The sequence below is a fragment of the Lipotes vexillifer genome, unplaced genomic scaffold (genome assembly GCF_000442215.2).
Source record: "Lipotes vexillifer unplaced genomic scaffold, Lipotes_vexillifer_v1.1 scaffold1315, whole genome shotgun sequence".
NCBI classification, from domain to species: Eukaryota; Metazoa; Chordata; class Mammalia; order Artiodactyla; family Lipotidae; genus Lipotes; species Lipotes vexillifer.
Genome location: NW_006785785.1, coordinates 1,162,851 through 1,179,966, shown reverse-complemented (window position 1 = coordinate 1,179,966; position 17,116 = coordinate 1,162,851). Strand labels below are relative to the sequence as shown.

At 48.1% G+C, this 17,116-nt stretch overlaps 1 protein-coding gene across 1 annotated transcript in view; it reads left to right on the top strand.

The window, feature by feature from the left end:
• KIF26B (kinesin family member 26B) overlaps window positions 1-17,116 on the top strand; it is a 521,123-nt gene that overhangs the window by 419,226 nt on the left and 84,781 nt on the right. Inside the window, exons 6-9 of the mRNA XM_007458080.1 lie at window positions 6,914-7,120; window positions 12,368-12,461; window positions 13,661-13,923; window positions 16,684-16,867. Of these exons, the coding sequence (XP_007458142.1) occupies window positions 6,914-7,120; window positions 12,368-12,461; window positions 13,661-13,923; window positions 16,684-16,867 (748 nt within the window). The remainder of the gene's footprint in view (window positions 1-6,913; window positions 7,121-12,367; window positions 12,462-13,660; window positions 13,924-16,683; window positions 16,868-17,116) is intronic.

Sequence of the window (17,116 nt, the reverse complement as noted above, 5' to 3'; positions counted from 1 at the left end):
GGCTGCTGTCAGAGTCGCTGTCCTTGCTGACAGACTAGCCCCTGAAATGTGCCCATCTCCCTCCTCGAATCCTGGCCAGATTTTTCCCAGCCTGCTAATTGGTGTAAGGGGCCCTGCTCCCAAAGGCTGCCCGGCCATGAGCCTTACGGGAAGGGCTTGTCCCCTGGCTTCATTCTCCCTCCTTCCAGCACTGTGGTCCCCTGATGGCTGCCTGGTGACAGATGCTGGTGATGGAGGGCGTCAGGGAATCCCCCATCCCCACTCCCCGAAGCACTTCTTTGCTGAGCACCTCTCATTACGGCCCCATTTCTGGTCTCGCACATGTTCTCCCACACTTAGCTCTATTATGCCACCACTTGTCTCCTTTCCCAGCCTGGCTTTGAATAATGTAAATCTTTCCTCTTGATAGCATCGCTGCTCATTATTTTCTGTCTGGCACCACATGAGCTTACCCACTGGTACCTCTGAGAAGCCAGCCACCCACAGTGCAGGGACAGTCGCCCCCCCCCGCCCCCGCACCATCTCTGTAAAGGTGGCTCAGTGCGGGCCCAGCCCCAGGTGGGCGAGGTTCAAGCCCTGCTGGCTTTGGTGGGAGGACAGCGCTCTTTCTTTGGTTCCGACCCAGAACACTCTCTGTAGGAGGAGTGGGTCAGGGGCCACTGCCCTTTCACCTTTTCCAGGCAACTGGCTTTGGACAAGTCACTTGAGTATCCTCTACTGAGTGATTGATTTTATCAACACAGGGCAGATGCTGCCCCCAAACAGGCCTGGAGTGCCCTCAGCCTCCTGAAGTCTGTCCTCTACCCGCCAAACTCAGCACTGGATCCAACTGCTCTGGACATCCAAGTGAAGATAGCCCATGGTCTGCGAATATGTCATGTAGGATTATTACTGTGGTTTTATGCAAAGAAATGCACTCCAATTTTGTTCTGTAACTAACAACTCAACTGTGCCGAGAATCTCTGGAGTCCCTCAGTGTGACCCTGTGATTCTGTAACAGTAACTATGTTTCGATGGAATAATGACTTTGTAACCTAATGTTGAAAAGCTCCCTCTGTAAATGTAGGGAGCACACACCTGCTTGGTGCTCCCTGGACTTCCCAGTATCGGAGTTATTTGAGACCTCCAAGATTATTACTATTTGGAATTTGATTCCATGGTCTCCTTAAAAACTTCTGGAAGCTTTCAGGCACATGAAATCATCAAGATCTTCCTTTAGAAAAAGTAATTTCAGATTATTTCTAGAAATTTTACCAGAAAAGTGTTTAAACTTTCTCCTGTTCTAAAACCCAATTTTAATTTGTTTCTTTATAAAACATCTTTGCCTATCTCTCATATCAGGTTAAGCATGCACATTTGGCAAATCAAAAGGGGGAAAGAAAGTCATATTTGTGGGTTTCAGTGTGCCAGTGGTGGATTAGCAATAGAACCTTACATTATGTTATAAGGAGGAAACCACTCTTGAAATACTGGCTGGAAAGTCACACCCTTAATCACTTGCAGTGTGTTTTAGAAATTGGCACTACTGTAAAAATCTTTTACAATAGATTTGTCAGAATGTCCTAAGCGTCAAAGAATATGGAAGGTTGCTGCATTTCTTGGTAGATAGAAAAGCGAGTGTGTTGAGAAGAATACATATTGAGAGGTATATACTGTTTAAGGTTCCTGTCTCTTCAGTCATCTTACTTGGAATGGTTAGAGAATTTTCCTGAAGTGGCTAAGGTACCATAAGTAGACAATGTGAGTGCATCTATCACGTGTGATCAAGACAGAAAAGAAAGGAATAAAATAAGGTCAATACCTCATCTAGCTTTTAGAGCCTCAGATCAAATTTTACATGGATTACTCACCTTTACGGAAGATGTAAGTAGGCTGTATATTCTTTAATTTGGCGAGGGGGGAGGAAGAAGCAGGTTATTTTACTCTGTGTCTCTCTTGTCACTGTGGATATGTATGTTCATTAAGTATTTTTTTTCCTTTAATTAAAAAAATTAAGCCTTGGAGAAAGGCTTCTAATGCTGTTAATTTGATGTAGAAAGTCTACTTTATACTAGTTGGTTTGAAGAATATGAATTCATTCTTTTTCTTTCCTCCCTTCCTTTTATCTTTGAAGAATGATATTTTATACTTGTATGTTGCTCTAGAGTCTGTCTTTATTTCTTTATTTCTTCACACCTGTCCTGCAAGGGAGGTGACACAGCTGGCCCAGTTTAGGGATAAGGAAAGCAAGGCCCCTGCCTTAGGTGAACAGCCACACCATGGTGGTGATGTTTGGATAAGAACCCAGTCTCCTGGCTCCTAGCAGGCAGTGCCCATCACACCTGGAACCTGTAAGAAAGGAGATGTACTTTAGGTACAATGGACCCTTTTGTTATCCCTCCGTGTTTTTCCCTCAAGAGCTGAATCCCATCCAAACATACGTAGAAACCAAGGAAGGCTTCCTGGGCTGCGCGGAGGGCAGCGCGGCACTGCCTCGGCCTTCCCCGTCGCTGTCATCAGGCAGGGCTGGACGTCAACTCAGTCTCTCGCCTGGGCTTCGCTCTCACTCATCTGAGGCTAAATCGCCCTTGAGAGATGGAACGGTGGATATTTACATGGCTTACATTCATCACCGGGAGTCTCAGTGTCACCATCGCTGCCACTCTGCCTCAGTGAGAGGGACACAGGACGCCGGACTGAGTTGTCAGTGCTCTCTGGCTCTGCAGTTTGGCTGTTCTGTCTCGGGAGATGGCTCCTTTGTGTCTAGAATTGCTTCTGATGGTCTCACCCGCCCTACTTGCCCCACCATTCTTTCTGCTGGCAGATTTTGGTGAACCCATCTCACATGCCTCTGTGTGCCTTGGAGAGCCATTTCCAGATGTGTTTTAGGAACTTAAGAGTAGATGTGGAAGGTAAAGATAATTCTGATACTGAGGATTGCTGTGTGCTCTCTGTGTCCCACTACCCCACCATCATCTGTAGTCTTTCTCTGACTGGTGAGGGACCCTTCAGATGGTCAAATTTGCCCCCAGCCCTCCTGGGCCGTATAGTCTGAAGAGAGCCTGTGGCCAGACAGCTTGCGGGTGGAGAGACAGGCAGCGAGGAACCTCCCTGGTCCTCAACCGTGCGCTTGTGCACTGAGCCTCAGGACGGGGGAGGGGGCGCGGCGGGGGGAGGGTGTCTGGGTGACCACGTGGGCGGATCTGCCTGTCAGTGGGCTGCCCCGAAGGCTGTGGCAGCCGGCGCTGCCTCATGTTGATGGAGAGTCTGTCCAGTTCAGGCGCAAAGCTCTGCGAGTCTCACGTATCCGCTCTCCATCAATCCTGCCAGGCCATCCAGTAGGAGGCGCTGGAATGATTAATGAGCAGGACCGGAAGACAAGTGCTGCCTGGAACAACCGCTGAATAATGAGATAACTGCGGCAAAGCGGGCTCTCAACCAGGGAGAGCTTTGGTAGGTGAGGTGCTAAGCTAGTCCCAGAGAGTCAGGGCGTCAGGCCCACGCTCCCCCACTTTGGGCCTCTCTAGCTCCTCTGCTGTTGGGCCTAAAATAGTGACAGTCCCCTGGACCCTGAGAGCTGGGGAGAAGGCTATGCATGTTGACAGCTATGGGTACCCTCTACCCAGGGCAGCAGTCAGAGGGAGGGTTGACGTACATGTTGCCAAGAACCTACCAGTGTTTGCAACAAAAGCACAAACTCCTGGCAAGAAGTCGGGAGACTTTCTTGATCACAAGTGGTATCTCCTAAGCACTTTAATTATAGAGGATTAGCAGGAAGTGCAGTGCTGGGCTCAAGGAATAATGACACAAAGAAACGAAGCAGAGAAACCAATTTCCTTCCTTTAAGGGGAAAAAATTATCCATTTATTTAAATGAATTACAAAGGAGAGAATGGAGTGTGGCATTTCCCTCAGCCCAGAATTCAGTGGGTTTTTGAAGAGCTGCGTATCTCCTTGGTCAGACCAGAAGCTGGGATCTGCAGCCTGTCTGCAGAAATTGAACTGCAGGCTCAGAAGTTCATTAAGATTCAGGAGCCTTTCCCCTGGACAAATGACTCACTGATCCAGCCCCTTCTCTCCTGCTTCTCCTTGCGGGCCCTTGCCTGGCTTAGCTCATATTTTACATTCAGCACCTCTAGTTACCCAGAAATTGCATGCAAAATTGTGAAATAGGAAAGCAGTGGGCCATGTGACTCCATCAGTTCTGCCTGGGGTTGCATCATCCTTGACTTGTAGTGTTCAGGGGCTGGGCTAGGAGGTTTACTTACAGAAAGACCAGAGGGGGGCTTCCCTGGTGGTGCAGTGGTTGAGAGTCCGCCTGCCGATTCAGGGGACACGGGTTCATGCCCCAGTCCAGGAGGATCCCACATGCCGCGGAGCGGCTGGGCCCGTGAGCCGTGGCCGCTGAGCCTGCGTGTCTGGAGCCTGTGCTCCGCAACGGGAGAGGCCACAGCAGTGATAGGCCCGTGTACCACAAAAAAAAAAAAAAGGAAAGACCAGAGGGCCCAGACACCTACCAAAAGTTGCGGTTTGAATACATGCTCTTAGCACACCTGCTGTGTAAGTGGGGCAAATTTATAGTAATGAATGGAACTGAAATAAGATTGGAGACATTCATGGTGAACAAGAAAATTGCCAGAATGGAATGTAGACAGAAGTGACGGTTATTGTCATACACGCAATGACTATGTGTGAGACTTGACGGGTTTTACTAACAGGAGCTTTTTTTTTTTTTTTTTTTTTTTTGGGTGCGGGGCCCTCTCACTGTTGTGGCCTCTCCCGTTGCAGAGCACACACTCCGTAGCCATGGCTCACGGGCCTAGCCGCTCCACGGCATGTGGGATCTTCCCGGACCGGGGCACGAACCCGTGTCCCCTGCATCGGCAGGCGGACTCCCAAACACTGCGCCACCAGGGAAGCCCCTAACGGGAGCTTTTTAAGGCCCCGCACTTAATACCCAGCTCCATCTGCAGTGATTCCCCCATGGCATCCTGTTTGTGAGTCCAGGGCAAGGAGTTCTAAAACCTTATCATTCACACCGTGATTGGAAAATGCTAGGATATCGTGATTCAGACTGTGGCAATACAGAGAAGAGGAGGAGAAAAAGGAATCAGGCGCCCACCGTGTGCTCAGTGCTTCACATGTCAATTCATTTCATTCCCACAACAGTCCCATGAGATAGGTGGTGTTGTCCCTAATATACAGGTGAGAAAACTGAGGCTCCGAGAAGTTTGACTGTGTATAGGAGGCAATACTTGGCATAATGGAAAAAGTATGGGTTTTGGAGTCAGAGGCTCTGGGATCAGAGCCTAGCCTTACCACCCACAATTTCTGTAGCATCTGTTTTCTCATTTAGAAAATCTGGATGCATATGCACTGGCCTGTTGGGAGGATTAAATAAAATACCATAGATAACAGCACAGCCTTAGCACACCATAGACCCTCAGGAAAAGGCAGCTACCACTGGATGACCTCAGAGAGAAAACCAAGGTTTGCACCTTGAGGGGTCAGCCTCATCCCAACCTTCCACCATGACCACCCCCCCACCCCACCCCGGCCTCCAGATCCACACCTGAGTACTATTCTTAGGTGATAAGAACAAGCCCAGCTGGGACACAGTGCAGGCCCATCCGATGAGTCCAGTGCCCTAGGAATTCTTTACCTTCCAGCTTTGCCCACTGCAGATGAGTTCCCATGCCTCAGCAGACACGGCTGAGATAAGCAGGAGGGTGACCTCACTCGGTATGCACAGTGTAGATTATTCTCTGAGCATTTCTGTATGTTTGAAATCCCTTATGTAAAATTTTACAATCCCTTTCCCCAAAATTGCATGACTGAGATTTCATCAGGCCTGAACATTGATTAGATGAAGAGGGCATGACACAGAGAGGAATTTCAAAACAACCCTGGATATAGCATCAGGATTTGCCACATCGTATTACAAAAATCTCCTGTCTCTGTGTCTGTGTGCCCTGCTCCTCTGTGTATTATGTGTCTCTTGCATCCCCAGTGCCTAGCTCAGTGCCTGGCCCATCGAGTAGGTGGAGTAGAAACACAGTAACAAAGAGCTGGTAAGGGAGCAGATGCTGGCCATTTCCCCGGGATCTGAGCTTCTAGAAATGTGTGCGTGGCTTCAGCTTGACTTCTCCTCACCTCAGAACTCTAGGGCAAGCAGTCCATTCCCACAAGTACCCCGCTCGGCCCCGGGGTGGGGCTGAGCTGGGCTGAGCCCTAGAAATGTCCATGTTCAATGACTTAGGAGGTGCGTTAAAGGGGCACTGCTGCCTGTTTCCCGCAGAGACGCACTTTCATCCCTTGAAACGATCATTTCTCTGCACTCACTTAATGGGGTCCCAAATAACATGTTTCAAACAAGTCTTTTATCACTGTTGCCCCTTGGAACACATTTCAAATGCTGGCCATTAAAAACAGGCCGTTTCACAGGCTTCTAATGATGACACTAATAACTGTGGGTTTTTGTCTCTAAGAGTCCTGACGGGCAAGACTCAAGGAGTAAATTACGGAGCTAACTTTTATGTACAGGGTTTATTGATCTGTGAGCTTCAAGGGAACTACGCCAGCCCCCCGCAAAGCTTGGCAGTCCAGATTACCTTTTCATCTAAGTAATTGGGCCACCTGGGTACAGTTAATTTTCTATTTATATTAACAGGAAGACAAAGAACATGATGTGCCAGTTCTGTGATAAAGTAACAGACGTATCAAAATATTCTACCTGGTAATTATAAATAAATTGAGTTTTCCCATGACCCGCTGAGGGTTATGTTGCTAATTCACTGTGCATTTTATCATAATTTGTCACGAGAAGATTCCACGCTGCCACGTATACTTGTGTCTCCAGAGTACGTAAAGGTGCTCCATCATAAGGTATCCAGCTGTCTTAATCCCTGTCATTTCCTGCTTTTGTTTCTTAACAGGTGAAAGTCATGCTTCGCATTTGTTCCACGTTGGCTCGCGATACCTCGGAATCCAGCTCTTTCTTAAAGGTGGACCCACGAAAGAAGCAGATCACCTTGTATGACCCCCTGACGTGTGGAGGTCTAAATGCCTTCCAAAAGAGAGGGAACCAAGTTCCTCCTAAGATGTTTGCCTTTGATGCGGTTTTTCCACAAGATGCTTCTCAGGTGGGTACAACCCCTTCTCAGGCTCAGGCAATATTGATTAGTTTCAAGAAGCTTTAACTATTCACTAGGACCCATGAGCTGGGAGGGTATCTTCCAGAGCACTCTGATGGGTCACTTCCACTGTCTACACAACAACTTTCGGAAGCCAGTTTGAGTTCCATTGAATAGTTCAGTCCTTTTGAATCGCTGGTGTCACACCCTGGGCAGGATTGTTGTGCCAGGATTTCAACAAAACATACTCTTGGAGAGAAGGAATAGAGAGCCAATCAGTGGATGGCAAACAGAAGCAGGAAGAGAGCAGGCAGAATTGGAAGTTTCGGGTACAGCTGCATCGAGATGCTGGCAACTGGTCCATTAAGACCCCACTCCTGCCTGGGCTTCTGGGTGTGAGCATGTAAGAAGGGAAAAGATGTTTCAAGGAGCTGGCTTAGAATTAGGCAGGGTTTGGGACTTCCCTGGCGATCCAGTGGTTTAGACTTCGCCTTCCAATTCGATCCCTGGTCAGGGAGCTAAGATCCCACATACCTCTTGGCCAGAAAACCAAAACATAAAACAGAAGCAATATTGTAACAAATTTAATAAAGACTTTAAAAATGGTCCACATCAAAAAAGAAATTAAAAAAAAAAAAAGAATTAGGCAGGGTTCTAGGGCTCCATAGAGGGCAAGTCCTACTGAGGACCTGGAGTGCTAGGCAGGGAAACTGAGGCTGATGTGCAGTCCTGTGGCCTGCGTCAGGGGAGCAGAGAGGAAGAAGGGAGGCTGGGGATAGCTGGTGTGTTGGTTAGCTATTGCTGCGTTGGAAACCACCCTAGGCTTAGTGGATTAAAACCATAAGTATTTATTATTGCTCATGAGTCTGGAGGTCAGCTGAGCATTCCTCTGCTCCTAGCTCGGCTCACCTGTGTGTCAGTGATCAGCTCTGGGTTGGGTCGGCAGCTGTACTGATCTTGGCTGGATGCTATCCCATGTTTGAGGGTTGGCTAGTTTTAGGCTGGTCCAGAATGGTCTTGGCCAGGTCACCTGGTCTGTCTTCCATGTTGTCTCTTATCAACCAGCAGGCTGTCTTGGGCTTCCTCTCAAGGCAACGAGAGGATCCAAGCTTGCAGGCCTCTTGAGGTCTAGGCTCGGAATTGACACATCATCACTTCTGCTGAATGCGACTGGTCCAAATTCGAGGAGTGGGGAAGAGGCTCTATCTCTTGGTTGGAGGAGCTGCGAAGTCACATTGCAAGGGGCATGCACACAGGGAGGGGTGGAGAATTGTGGCCATTTTTGTTAGTCTGTTATGAGTATAATTTGGAGGCTTCTTGGGGGACCAGGGTGCCAAGGTTCCTTAACCAAGGCTCCTGGAACCTATCCCAGTAGAACAGATGTGTACTAGAAGATTCACTTACACCATCTGGTGCAATTCATCTGCAATGAATTGGTGCAACTGGATCTTCTAGTAGACATCTGTAACCCAGCTTATAGGTGTACAGTGGCCTACTTTGCCTGCATTTTGGCATCAGGCACCTGCATCTTCCTGATAAATTTCCAGCACTTCCCAAGATTTAAACAAAACAGTGTGCACTCGGGTAACCAATAGCCTAGAGCAGAACCTGAAGACGGGGTGCTGATGGCTACCATTTGCAGCTCTTGCTAATTTCCTCCATGTGGTATCTGAGTATAGGAAGCAGCGATGTTCACACAGACACCATAGGCACTTAGCACACATTATAGGCTCCATTCATTAGCAAGCTAAGCGTGTGGTTTTCCCAAAGAGTTTTACCATGAGAAGACAAAGTACTTTATGAATAAGTTCTGTAGTTTTTCTCCTCGTTACATTTTTTGTGTGTTGTACCACCCAGTGGGCTCACTAATCTAACCCTGACATCGGGTCTAATAAATGGCCTACAAGTAATTCAATTAACACAGTTAAAACTTTACAAAAGCGAATCTCCCTAAGTCGTAAGAATTCCAAAGCAAACCCTAAATTAAAGTGTGGACTATTAATGAGTTTTAGATTTATTCCGGAAAAGGGAGCCATTTTTATTACTAGTCTTTGCTTACATTTCACACTTGGTTCCAGAGCTCATATGCTCACTCTTACAGTTGCTATCGCTTCAGAACGCTTGCCTTTGTTACATTTCCAATATAATAAATTACATTTCTATATAAATTTGTAGTTTTCAAGAAGTTTCATATACATTAACCCATTCTACTCTTGAAAAGGGAGGTAATGCTGTTTTCACGTTACAGACAAGGAAACTGAGACTCAAACATTCACAGACTCTTTCCTGAGTGGACATCTGTCCTGGAGTCTTCCTATTAACCAATCTGCATCCTGCTCAGGATGGTGTTGTATCTTTGCCCTCTCGCCATTTTATCCACTAGTTACTAGCAGTGTGTCCTTGGGCAAATCACTCTACCTCTCTGGGCCTCAGTGTCTTCATCCATAAAATGAAGACAAGTTCAAAACGTGCCTCGTTGGGCTGCTATGATTCACTGTGTGGATACACGTGAGGTGCTTAGAGCAGAGGCAGAACACAGTGAGTGCTCAACAAATGCTACTGTTTTTACTATGCTGTTGTCATTGTTAATGGTAATATCATGCTGCCGGCGTGTTCAGCCTCAGCCCCTGTGAAGGAGCACCCTCTGAGCCTCTGGAGCAGGAAAGCTGGAAAGCGTACAGAATGGGCCTCTGCTCTCAGGCCCCTGTTGTTGGCCTGTGAGGCAGCAGCAACCACCGTGGCCCAAGGCGGTCATGAACTTTGCTTTTACCCGGTCTTTAAGGACATCAGCTTCCTGAAGCTAGGCAGTGATTAGAACAGTCCTTGCTCCTCCTTATAAGCCACACTCAGTACCCTCCAGTGGCCTTGGCGGTCACCAGCTGCCCATTGCTGGGGCATACCTCTGCTGGTTCTGGCTTTGGGGAGGTGTCTTAGTCCATTTTCACTTCCTTAACAAAACAGCACAGACTGGGTAGCTTATAAGCAACAGAAATTTATTTCTTACAGTCCTGGAGGTTGGAAGTCCAAGATCAAGGAGCTGACAGATTCAGGATCTGGTGAGGGCCCCTTCTTGATTCATAGACAGATGTCTTCTCACTACGTCCATTGTGGAAGGTCCAGGGAGGACTCTGGGGCCTCTTTTATTAGGGCACTAATCCCATCCACGAGGGCTCCACCCTCCTGATTAATCACCTCCCAAAGGCCCCACCTTCAAATACCATCACATTGGACATTCAGTTTCAACATATGAACTTGGTGGGGTAAGGGGAACACAAACATTCCATCATCACCAGGAAGGGTGGGCAGCAGGACGGAGTCCTGCCGGTGGGTAACAGGCTTCCTGCACACCCAGCCCTGCCCATGGAGTCCACTTGGGAAGGCTCCTGCTTCTCTAGGCTCAAGGGGAAAGACAGCAAAGGGCCTCCAGGGGCCATTGTCAGCTAACAAACACCAGATGGACATGTTGCTGACCGTTCTCTTCTCAGTGGACACTGGGCAAGAATTCTGCAAGGGGAGGCCTGCGCACCCTGTGCCCTGTGAGGCTGCTCCCGTTTCTCTCTGTCCTCAGGTGATTCAGTAATGTGCGCGGATTTGGTCCACACACAACCATCTTTCTCTTTGCTGACCTTGAATCTAACACAGTTTGTTTTATGTATGGCTCAAGGTGGGCTCTCAGCCTCCTAACCCCCATCTCACTTTATGTCCGAGGAAGGCAGAGTTCATTTGGTGATAACTTCTCCTGGCTCTGCAGAGGCACCTTCAGCAAATTCCATCAAGATTCCACCTCAATCTCAGGGTTTAGCTCTGGACTCTCATTGCCTAGGCCCTGGGGGTGAGACAGATCCTGTGGTCCCCACCGAAGCCTCATCCTGCCACCTGCTTCGTTCGGGAGGAGCCCCCAGCAGAGCTGCTGAGGCCATCACCAGAACTGACAGTTGTTAGGAGTGTGGTTTTTCAATTTCGGTTCGGGAGAGAACATTGATTTTCGAACACTTAGGTTCACTGTGCTGTTGCAACCTGGAGCTGAATAACTACATTCAATGCCGAGGCTACAGTTCTCAGATTCCCACTGGGAGGCATGTTGCTCCGATGCCCGCTGAGCCCCGGGTTTGCACGTCCTCTGAATGCTTCCATATATGACTCTGGTGCTGAGGGAGAAAGGAAGGTGCAGCACATGGCGAGTGATTCTGTCCTCCTGCTGCTGTGAAAGCCTCAGATGCTAACCAGAGAGATTTCCCAGACCCCCAAGTTGGTTCACAAAATTTATTTTCTTATCATTTGCAGAGTGCTGTATTGGGTGTTAATGGGGAAATACAAAATGTTACCAAGAGACTGGCCTCTGTCTAAGGATGTAATAATCACATTGGAGATGAGACACATAACAGGCTGAAGACCACCCATTGTAACATACTTACCAATGGTGATTAATAGTGTATACATTGACTGTATCTAGAGAGAAAGAAAGAAAAGGCTGGGTTTTTTGTTTTGTTTTTTGGGGGTTCTTTTGCTCACTGTTGTGGCCTCTCCTGTCGCGGAGCCCAGGCTCAGCGGTCACGGCTCACGGGCGCGGCCGCTCTGCGGCACGTGGGATCTTCCCGCACGAACCCGCGTCCCCTGCATCAGCAGGCGGACTCTCAACCACTGCACCATCAGGGAAGCCCAAAAGGCTGGTTTTGAAAAGAGAAGGATGGACATGGAGAAAGAGGAGAGAGTTATTAGGAAGACAAAGCAGACATGCATCACAAACCTCCTGCTTAGATTAGAACTGTAATGTATCCCAAGGTCACTTTCCTGAAATGGCCCATCACCCTTTACCCTCTAACAAGCCTAGCCATTTCATAAGCTCTGAGTGTGTGTGTGTGGTGGTGGTGGAGGTGTGTGTGTGTAAAGGAAGGATCTAGTTAGCAGAGGGTGAATGGAATATTTAAATACTTGCCCGGGGAGGAGGCCAGGATGGCGTGAGGTCCATGAAAGCACTCTGCATTCCCGTTCCAGCCTGTACGTGCCTGGCCTGCAGAGACAGCAGCTGAAATGTACCACAAATTAGCAGAAGGGTGGTTTGCTTTTAATGTGTGTAATGCTCAGGCTTGCGAGGGAGTGGGAAGTATGAAGGGTTCTGCGCACCTCTAGAACTGTGTTAGAGCCGACCCATCTGGAAATGCCATGGCTCTGGGACCCTGAGTCCCAGGAAAGCAGGTGCAAGTTTCCATTGTTAATGGTCGACTCACAGTTTGTGTCTCCTCTTGTGTCTGCCAGGCTGAAGTGTGTGCTGGAACCGTGGCAGAGGTGATCCAGTCTGTGGTCAACGGGGCAGATGGCTGTGTGTTCTGTTTCGGCCACGCCAAGCTGGGTCAGTGAGAGCTTTACTTTTTCATGCGGCTTGCTGGATTTCCCACTTTATCCATTCTTCTGTATTGTACCCAGAGTCCTCGGATGAAGGGAAAGGTGGTTTCCCGCAGGTGCTGAAATGAATAATCATGAATAACCATTTCTGCTTCTGAAATATAGATGCTCATTCTAAGTGGATTCCCAGTCATCTAGGAAAGCCTTAGAGTCCAAGAAATGCACAAAAGGAGTAGTGGGGTTGTTCCCACTTGGTCCAGGTCAGGGTCACGCCCAGAAAGCCAGCAGGAAAATTACATTTCCTGAGCAGGGGTTGCTGGGGAGCAGAGAGGACTCCCCTTCCCCAGAGGACTTGGGTTCAATATAATGCCAGAGGAGCAGCCACCAAGCAAAGGCCAGACCACATTAGCACCTGTCTGGGGAGGTCAGTCTGCCAGCATCTTTGCTTCCCACCACCCAGCTTTCGGGAATCCACCTGTGCTGAAGCACCTGGGAAAGGCGGCCGCCACACACCTCTGTGAGGGTTTGATGACTGAATCCCCTTGAAGTGCCTTCTTAATCCTGACCTGTGGCCATCTGCTCACCAGGTCTCACTTTACATGCTTGATAAGTTATTAATTTGGTGCGTTCCGAAAAGCGTCCCTGGGCAGAGCTTCCAACAGCAGCTTTGCAATGACGGAGCCAGTTCTAGGCCAGGTCGGAGAGCCCATTTCATCTCACTGCCACTTCGGTCTTCCTTATCTCTGATCAAAGCAGTGATCCAGATTTTAATGGAATTTGCCCATGCAAAATATACACAGCATTTAACTTGAAAAAGGATATAAAGTGTAAGTATGTGGAGTGAATCTGTGGGGTGGTGATAAAAAGAACCATATCAGTGATGAAAGACTTCTGCCTTCCCACCATGAGAAAAACAGTACGGAAACTGGATAGCTTGTAATGTTTGAGATCCTCCCCTCAAGGTCAGCTGTGATTTAATCTTGTCATTAGTCATTAGTCGGGGCTCTCACATTCTTTATTATTCCATCAGTAGTACTTGGAAATGTCAAATGTCAAATGTTTAATATTTCTCTCACCTTTTCCTTTCCTTTCTTCCCATTCCCCACTCCCCATGCCTTTCTTCTGCATCCTTGGCATCTACTCTTGAGACTGTAGAATGATGCCTGGACACTCAAGCTGCTTTTCTTTCTTTCCACGTTCTCCCAGGAAAATCCTACACCATGATCGGAAAAGACGATTCCATGCAGAACCTTGGCATCATCCCCTGTGCCATCTCTTGGCTCTTCAAGCTGATAAATGAACGGAAAGAAAAGACCGGAGCCCGTTTCTCAGTGCGGATCTCAGCCGTGGAGGTGTGGGGCAAAGAAGAGAACCTTCGGGACCTGCTGTCGGAGGTGGCCACGGGCAGCCTGCAGGACGGCCAGTCTCCGGGCGTGTACCTGTGCGAGGACCCCATCTGTGGCACGCAGGTGATTGCTTCTGGGGCTTGGCTGGCTCCAAGGTGGCTCATCCCTGCCTCGGCGGCTGGGGCAGTTCACCTCGTGACTCACTCAACGTGCAACGGGGGGAGGCTTGCAAGTGTTTACTTTAAAGTGGACTGGAACTTTATGGCCTGCAGCTGCAGGGCAGCTGCTCGCCCAACCTAAATATTTGTACCTTGAATCTAGTTGACAATGAACAGGAACCACAGTTGTTGTAGCATTTGGGGGAAATTGAATTCACTTTCTTTACGCCCCTTTCAAAACAAAAAAGAAAATACCATCTTTCTTTTGTTTAGCAACAAGCGGAAATGTTTACTGCTTTGCACAAATAGCTCCAGCCATTAATGGGGCTGTTTATGGCTCTATAAACTGTGTTTCTGGCACTGGTTTACAACCGGACTAGTAGTGCTGTAGGAAAAACTAATAACCACTTTCTAATTGGAACCATGATATAATTGCTGGAACCATGGAAGCCAAGAGAAGTTCCAGTTCGCCTTTTCAGGATGTCATGCCTGTTGGGAGTGTTTCTCCCTCGCTGTTTGACAGTAGAGGTGGGAATGACCTGGGAGGACCCTGGTTCATATCCAGAATAATCAGGTTTTCCAGTCTTTAGCTACAGGCTCTATTTTCTAGTTTTATCAGATGCCTCCTTTTTAGATAGGTGTTCATTTTGATAAGCACCTGCCTCACCCCACGTGCGACTGTTTTCTCAGGTGAGGATACCCACTCTGTAACACCCATCTACTCACACCTGGCCATGTTCCTCCCCTGCTTAGAGCACCTCAGATCCTTCCACTTGCAGTATGAATCCTCGTGGTTCGCAAGAGGCCCTACACAACCTTCCAGCATCACCTGCTACCACTCCCCTCCTGCCACTCCTCTTAAATTACGTTTAGGTCCCCTAAGAAAGCAGTGCCCCTCAAACTTCAGTGTGCATAAGAAGCACTGGTGATCTTGTTAAAATGCAGATTCTGGTTCCGTAGGTCTGGGATTGGGCCTCTGATGATGCATTTCTGACGAGCTTCCCAATGACTGACCACACTTTCAGTAGCAAGGCTCTAAGGCACCAACCATCCTCCCTCTTTTTACTCTGCGCCTTTGAACATCCTGTTCCCTGTGCACAGAAGGCTGCTGACTCCTCTCCTCTCGCTCTTCATCTGGCTAACTCCTTATTTGTTGGGTATCAGCTAGTTGGCACTTCCTCCAGGAAGCCCTCTTAGATGTTTCTCCTGACTGTCGATTGTGATTGCCTCAGCAACTCCCAAAGGTCCATACCATCCATGTCTGACTAAAATTGGCTCTTCATAGTTTTAACAGATGCATCAGATACCGTTTGGATATGAAACCTAATTAGAATGCAAACTAAGTGGTCATACAGACATTCATCCAGTGGCTCTCAAACTTCAGTCTTCATCAGAGTCACCTGAAAGACCTGTTAAAACACAGACTGCTGGGCTCCACCTCTAGAATTTCTGATTCAATAGGCCTGGGATAGAGCCCTCAAATGTGCATTTCTCAGCACCTGTGATGGAATCGGTGTCACCCTACCCACTGCTCCCACTCCAAGCATTACTTAGACATTCAAATATGCTATAACCTCCATTCACTTTTATAACTCCATTAATGAAGTTCCACAGAGGTGAAAGCTCTGGTTAACTGAAGATTAAGAAAAAGAGGAAGAGACCGACATCCTCTTTACCTTCTTGTTGAAGAGTCTTAAACATTCTTTGGGTTATCTTTTCTGCGATAGTAAGTATAGAACAACGAGCACCACAGAACCTCTCTGAAGTTTGAGGATTTTGATGGTCTCAGGTTCCAAATATCGACTCTCGTGGTTCAGAATTACAGGTACAGTCAGAGTCAGAATAGAAGACTGTCAAAATTTGACCCTAAGGCACATCCTGCAAATCATTCCTTTGAATAAATCAGAAATATTAGTTTACTTTTCTTCCCTCCCACCCCCAGTAGAGGAGTGCTGGTCAAATGCTGATAATATGGCTCTGAGTAGGGTTTACTATAATTACCAAGGCATCTCATAGGATTTAGACACGTTGCCCACAGTGCTTCTGTAATGAATTAATGAGTATGCCATGAACATGAATTTAGCAACTAAAGATAAAATAGATAGCCCTTAAATGATACAGATGAGACATTCAAGTATCTTGGGTGTTTTCACATGTCTTTTACACTTACTTACTTCTTATTTATAACTATGCTAGTAAATGTGGCCTAAAATTGGCTCTAATTAAATAGCTGGGAAAATTGAGAATTGAGTTAAAGCTAACTAAGTTTTTTCACTTCTTTGTGATACCAGTACTATCTGGACTAAAATCACACTTTGCAACCCACCTGCTTCTAAACACTCTAATCTTTGAAATCAAGATGTGGTCACATCCCTCATGTTTTCTTAGGTACGTGGATTGCCCAGGATGTTGGTTTGCTGGCCTCTGAGGAGGTCAGGGTGGGACACCTGCCCCCACGGATCACCCAGATACAACCATTTGCTTTTCACACCTGATACTTAACAGATTCACTTCAGTTGTAAAACGGGTGAAAATATGTTTCATCCAATAAGCGTGCTCAGTGTTACTTTTCAGATATGAATAAATTAAGCTGAGAATTGCACATGGATAGAGGCCCTGGTTCCAGAAGGACGTCCAGCCTTCAAGAATGCGGAACAGACAGGCAGCCCCGAGTGGCAGGCGAACCGCCCACCTGCAGCTTCAGTCCTTCCCTTGTGTCTTCCAGCTGCAGAACCAGAGTGAGCTGCGGGCGCCCACTGCGGAGAAGGCCGCCTTCTTCCTGGATGCTGCCATGACCTCCCGGCGGGGCAGCCAGCAGGACTGCAATGAGGATGACCTCCGCAACTCCCACATGCTCTTCACGCTGCACATCTACCAGTACCGCATGGAGAAGTGCGGCAAGGGGGGAAGTAAGTCGGCCTCTGCCCGTGAGCCTCCTTGGCCCTCCCTGGGGAGAAGCCTCTCCTCGAGGGCAGCTGTGACCTCTTTCTTGTTTGTTTGTTGTTTTGGGTTTTTTTTTTAATTTGTTTTGTTTTTCTGCGGTACGCGGGCCTCTCACTGTTGCGGCCTCTCCCGTTGCGGAGCACAGGCTCCGGACATGCAGGCTCAGCGGCCATGGCTCACGGGCCCAGCCGCTCCGCGGCACGTGGGATCTTCCC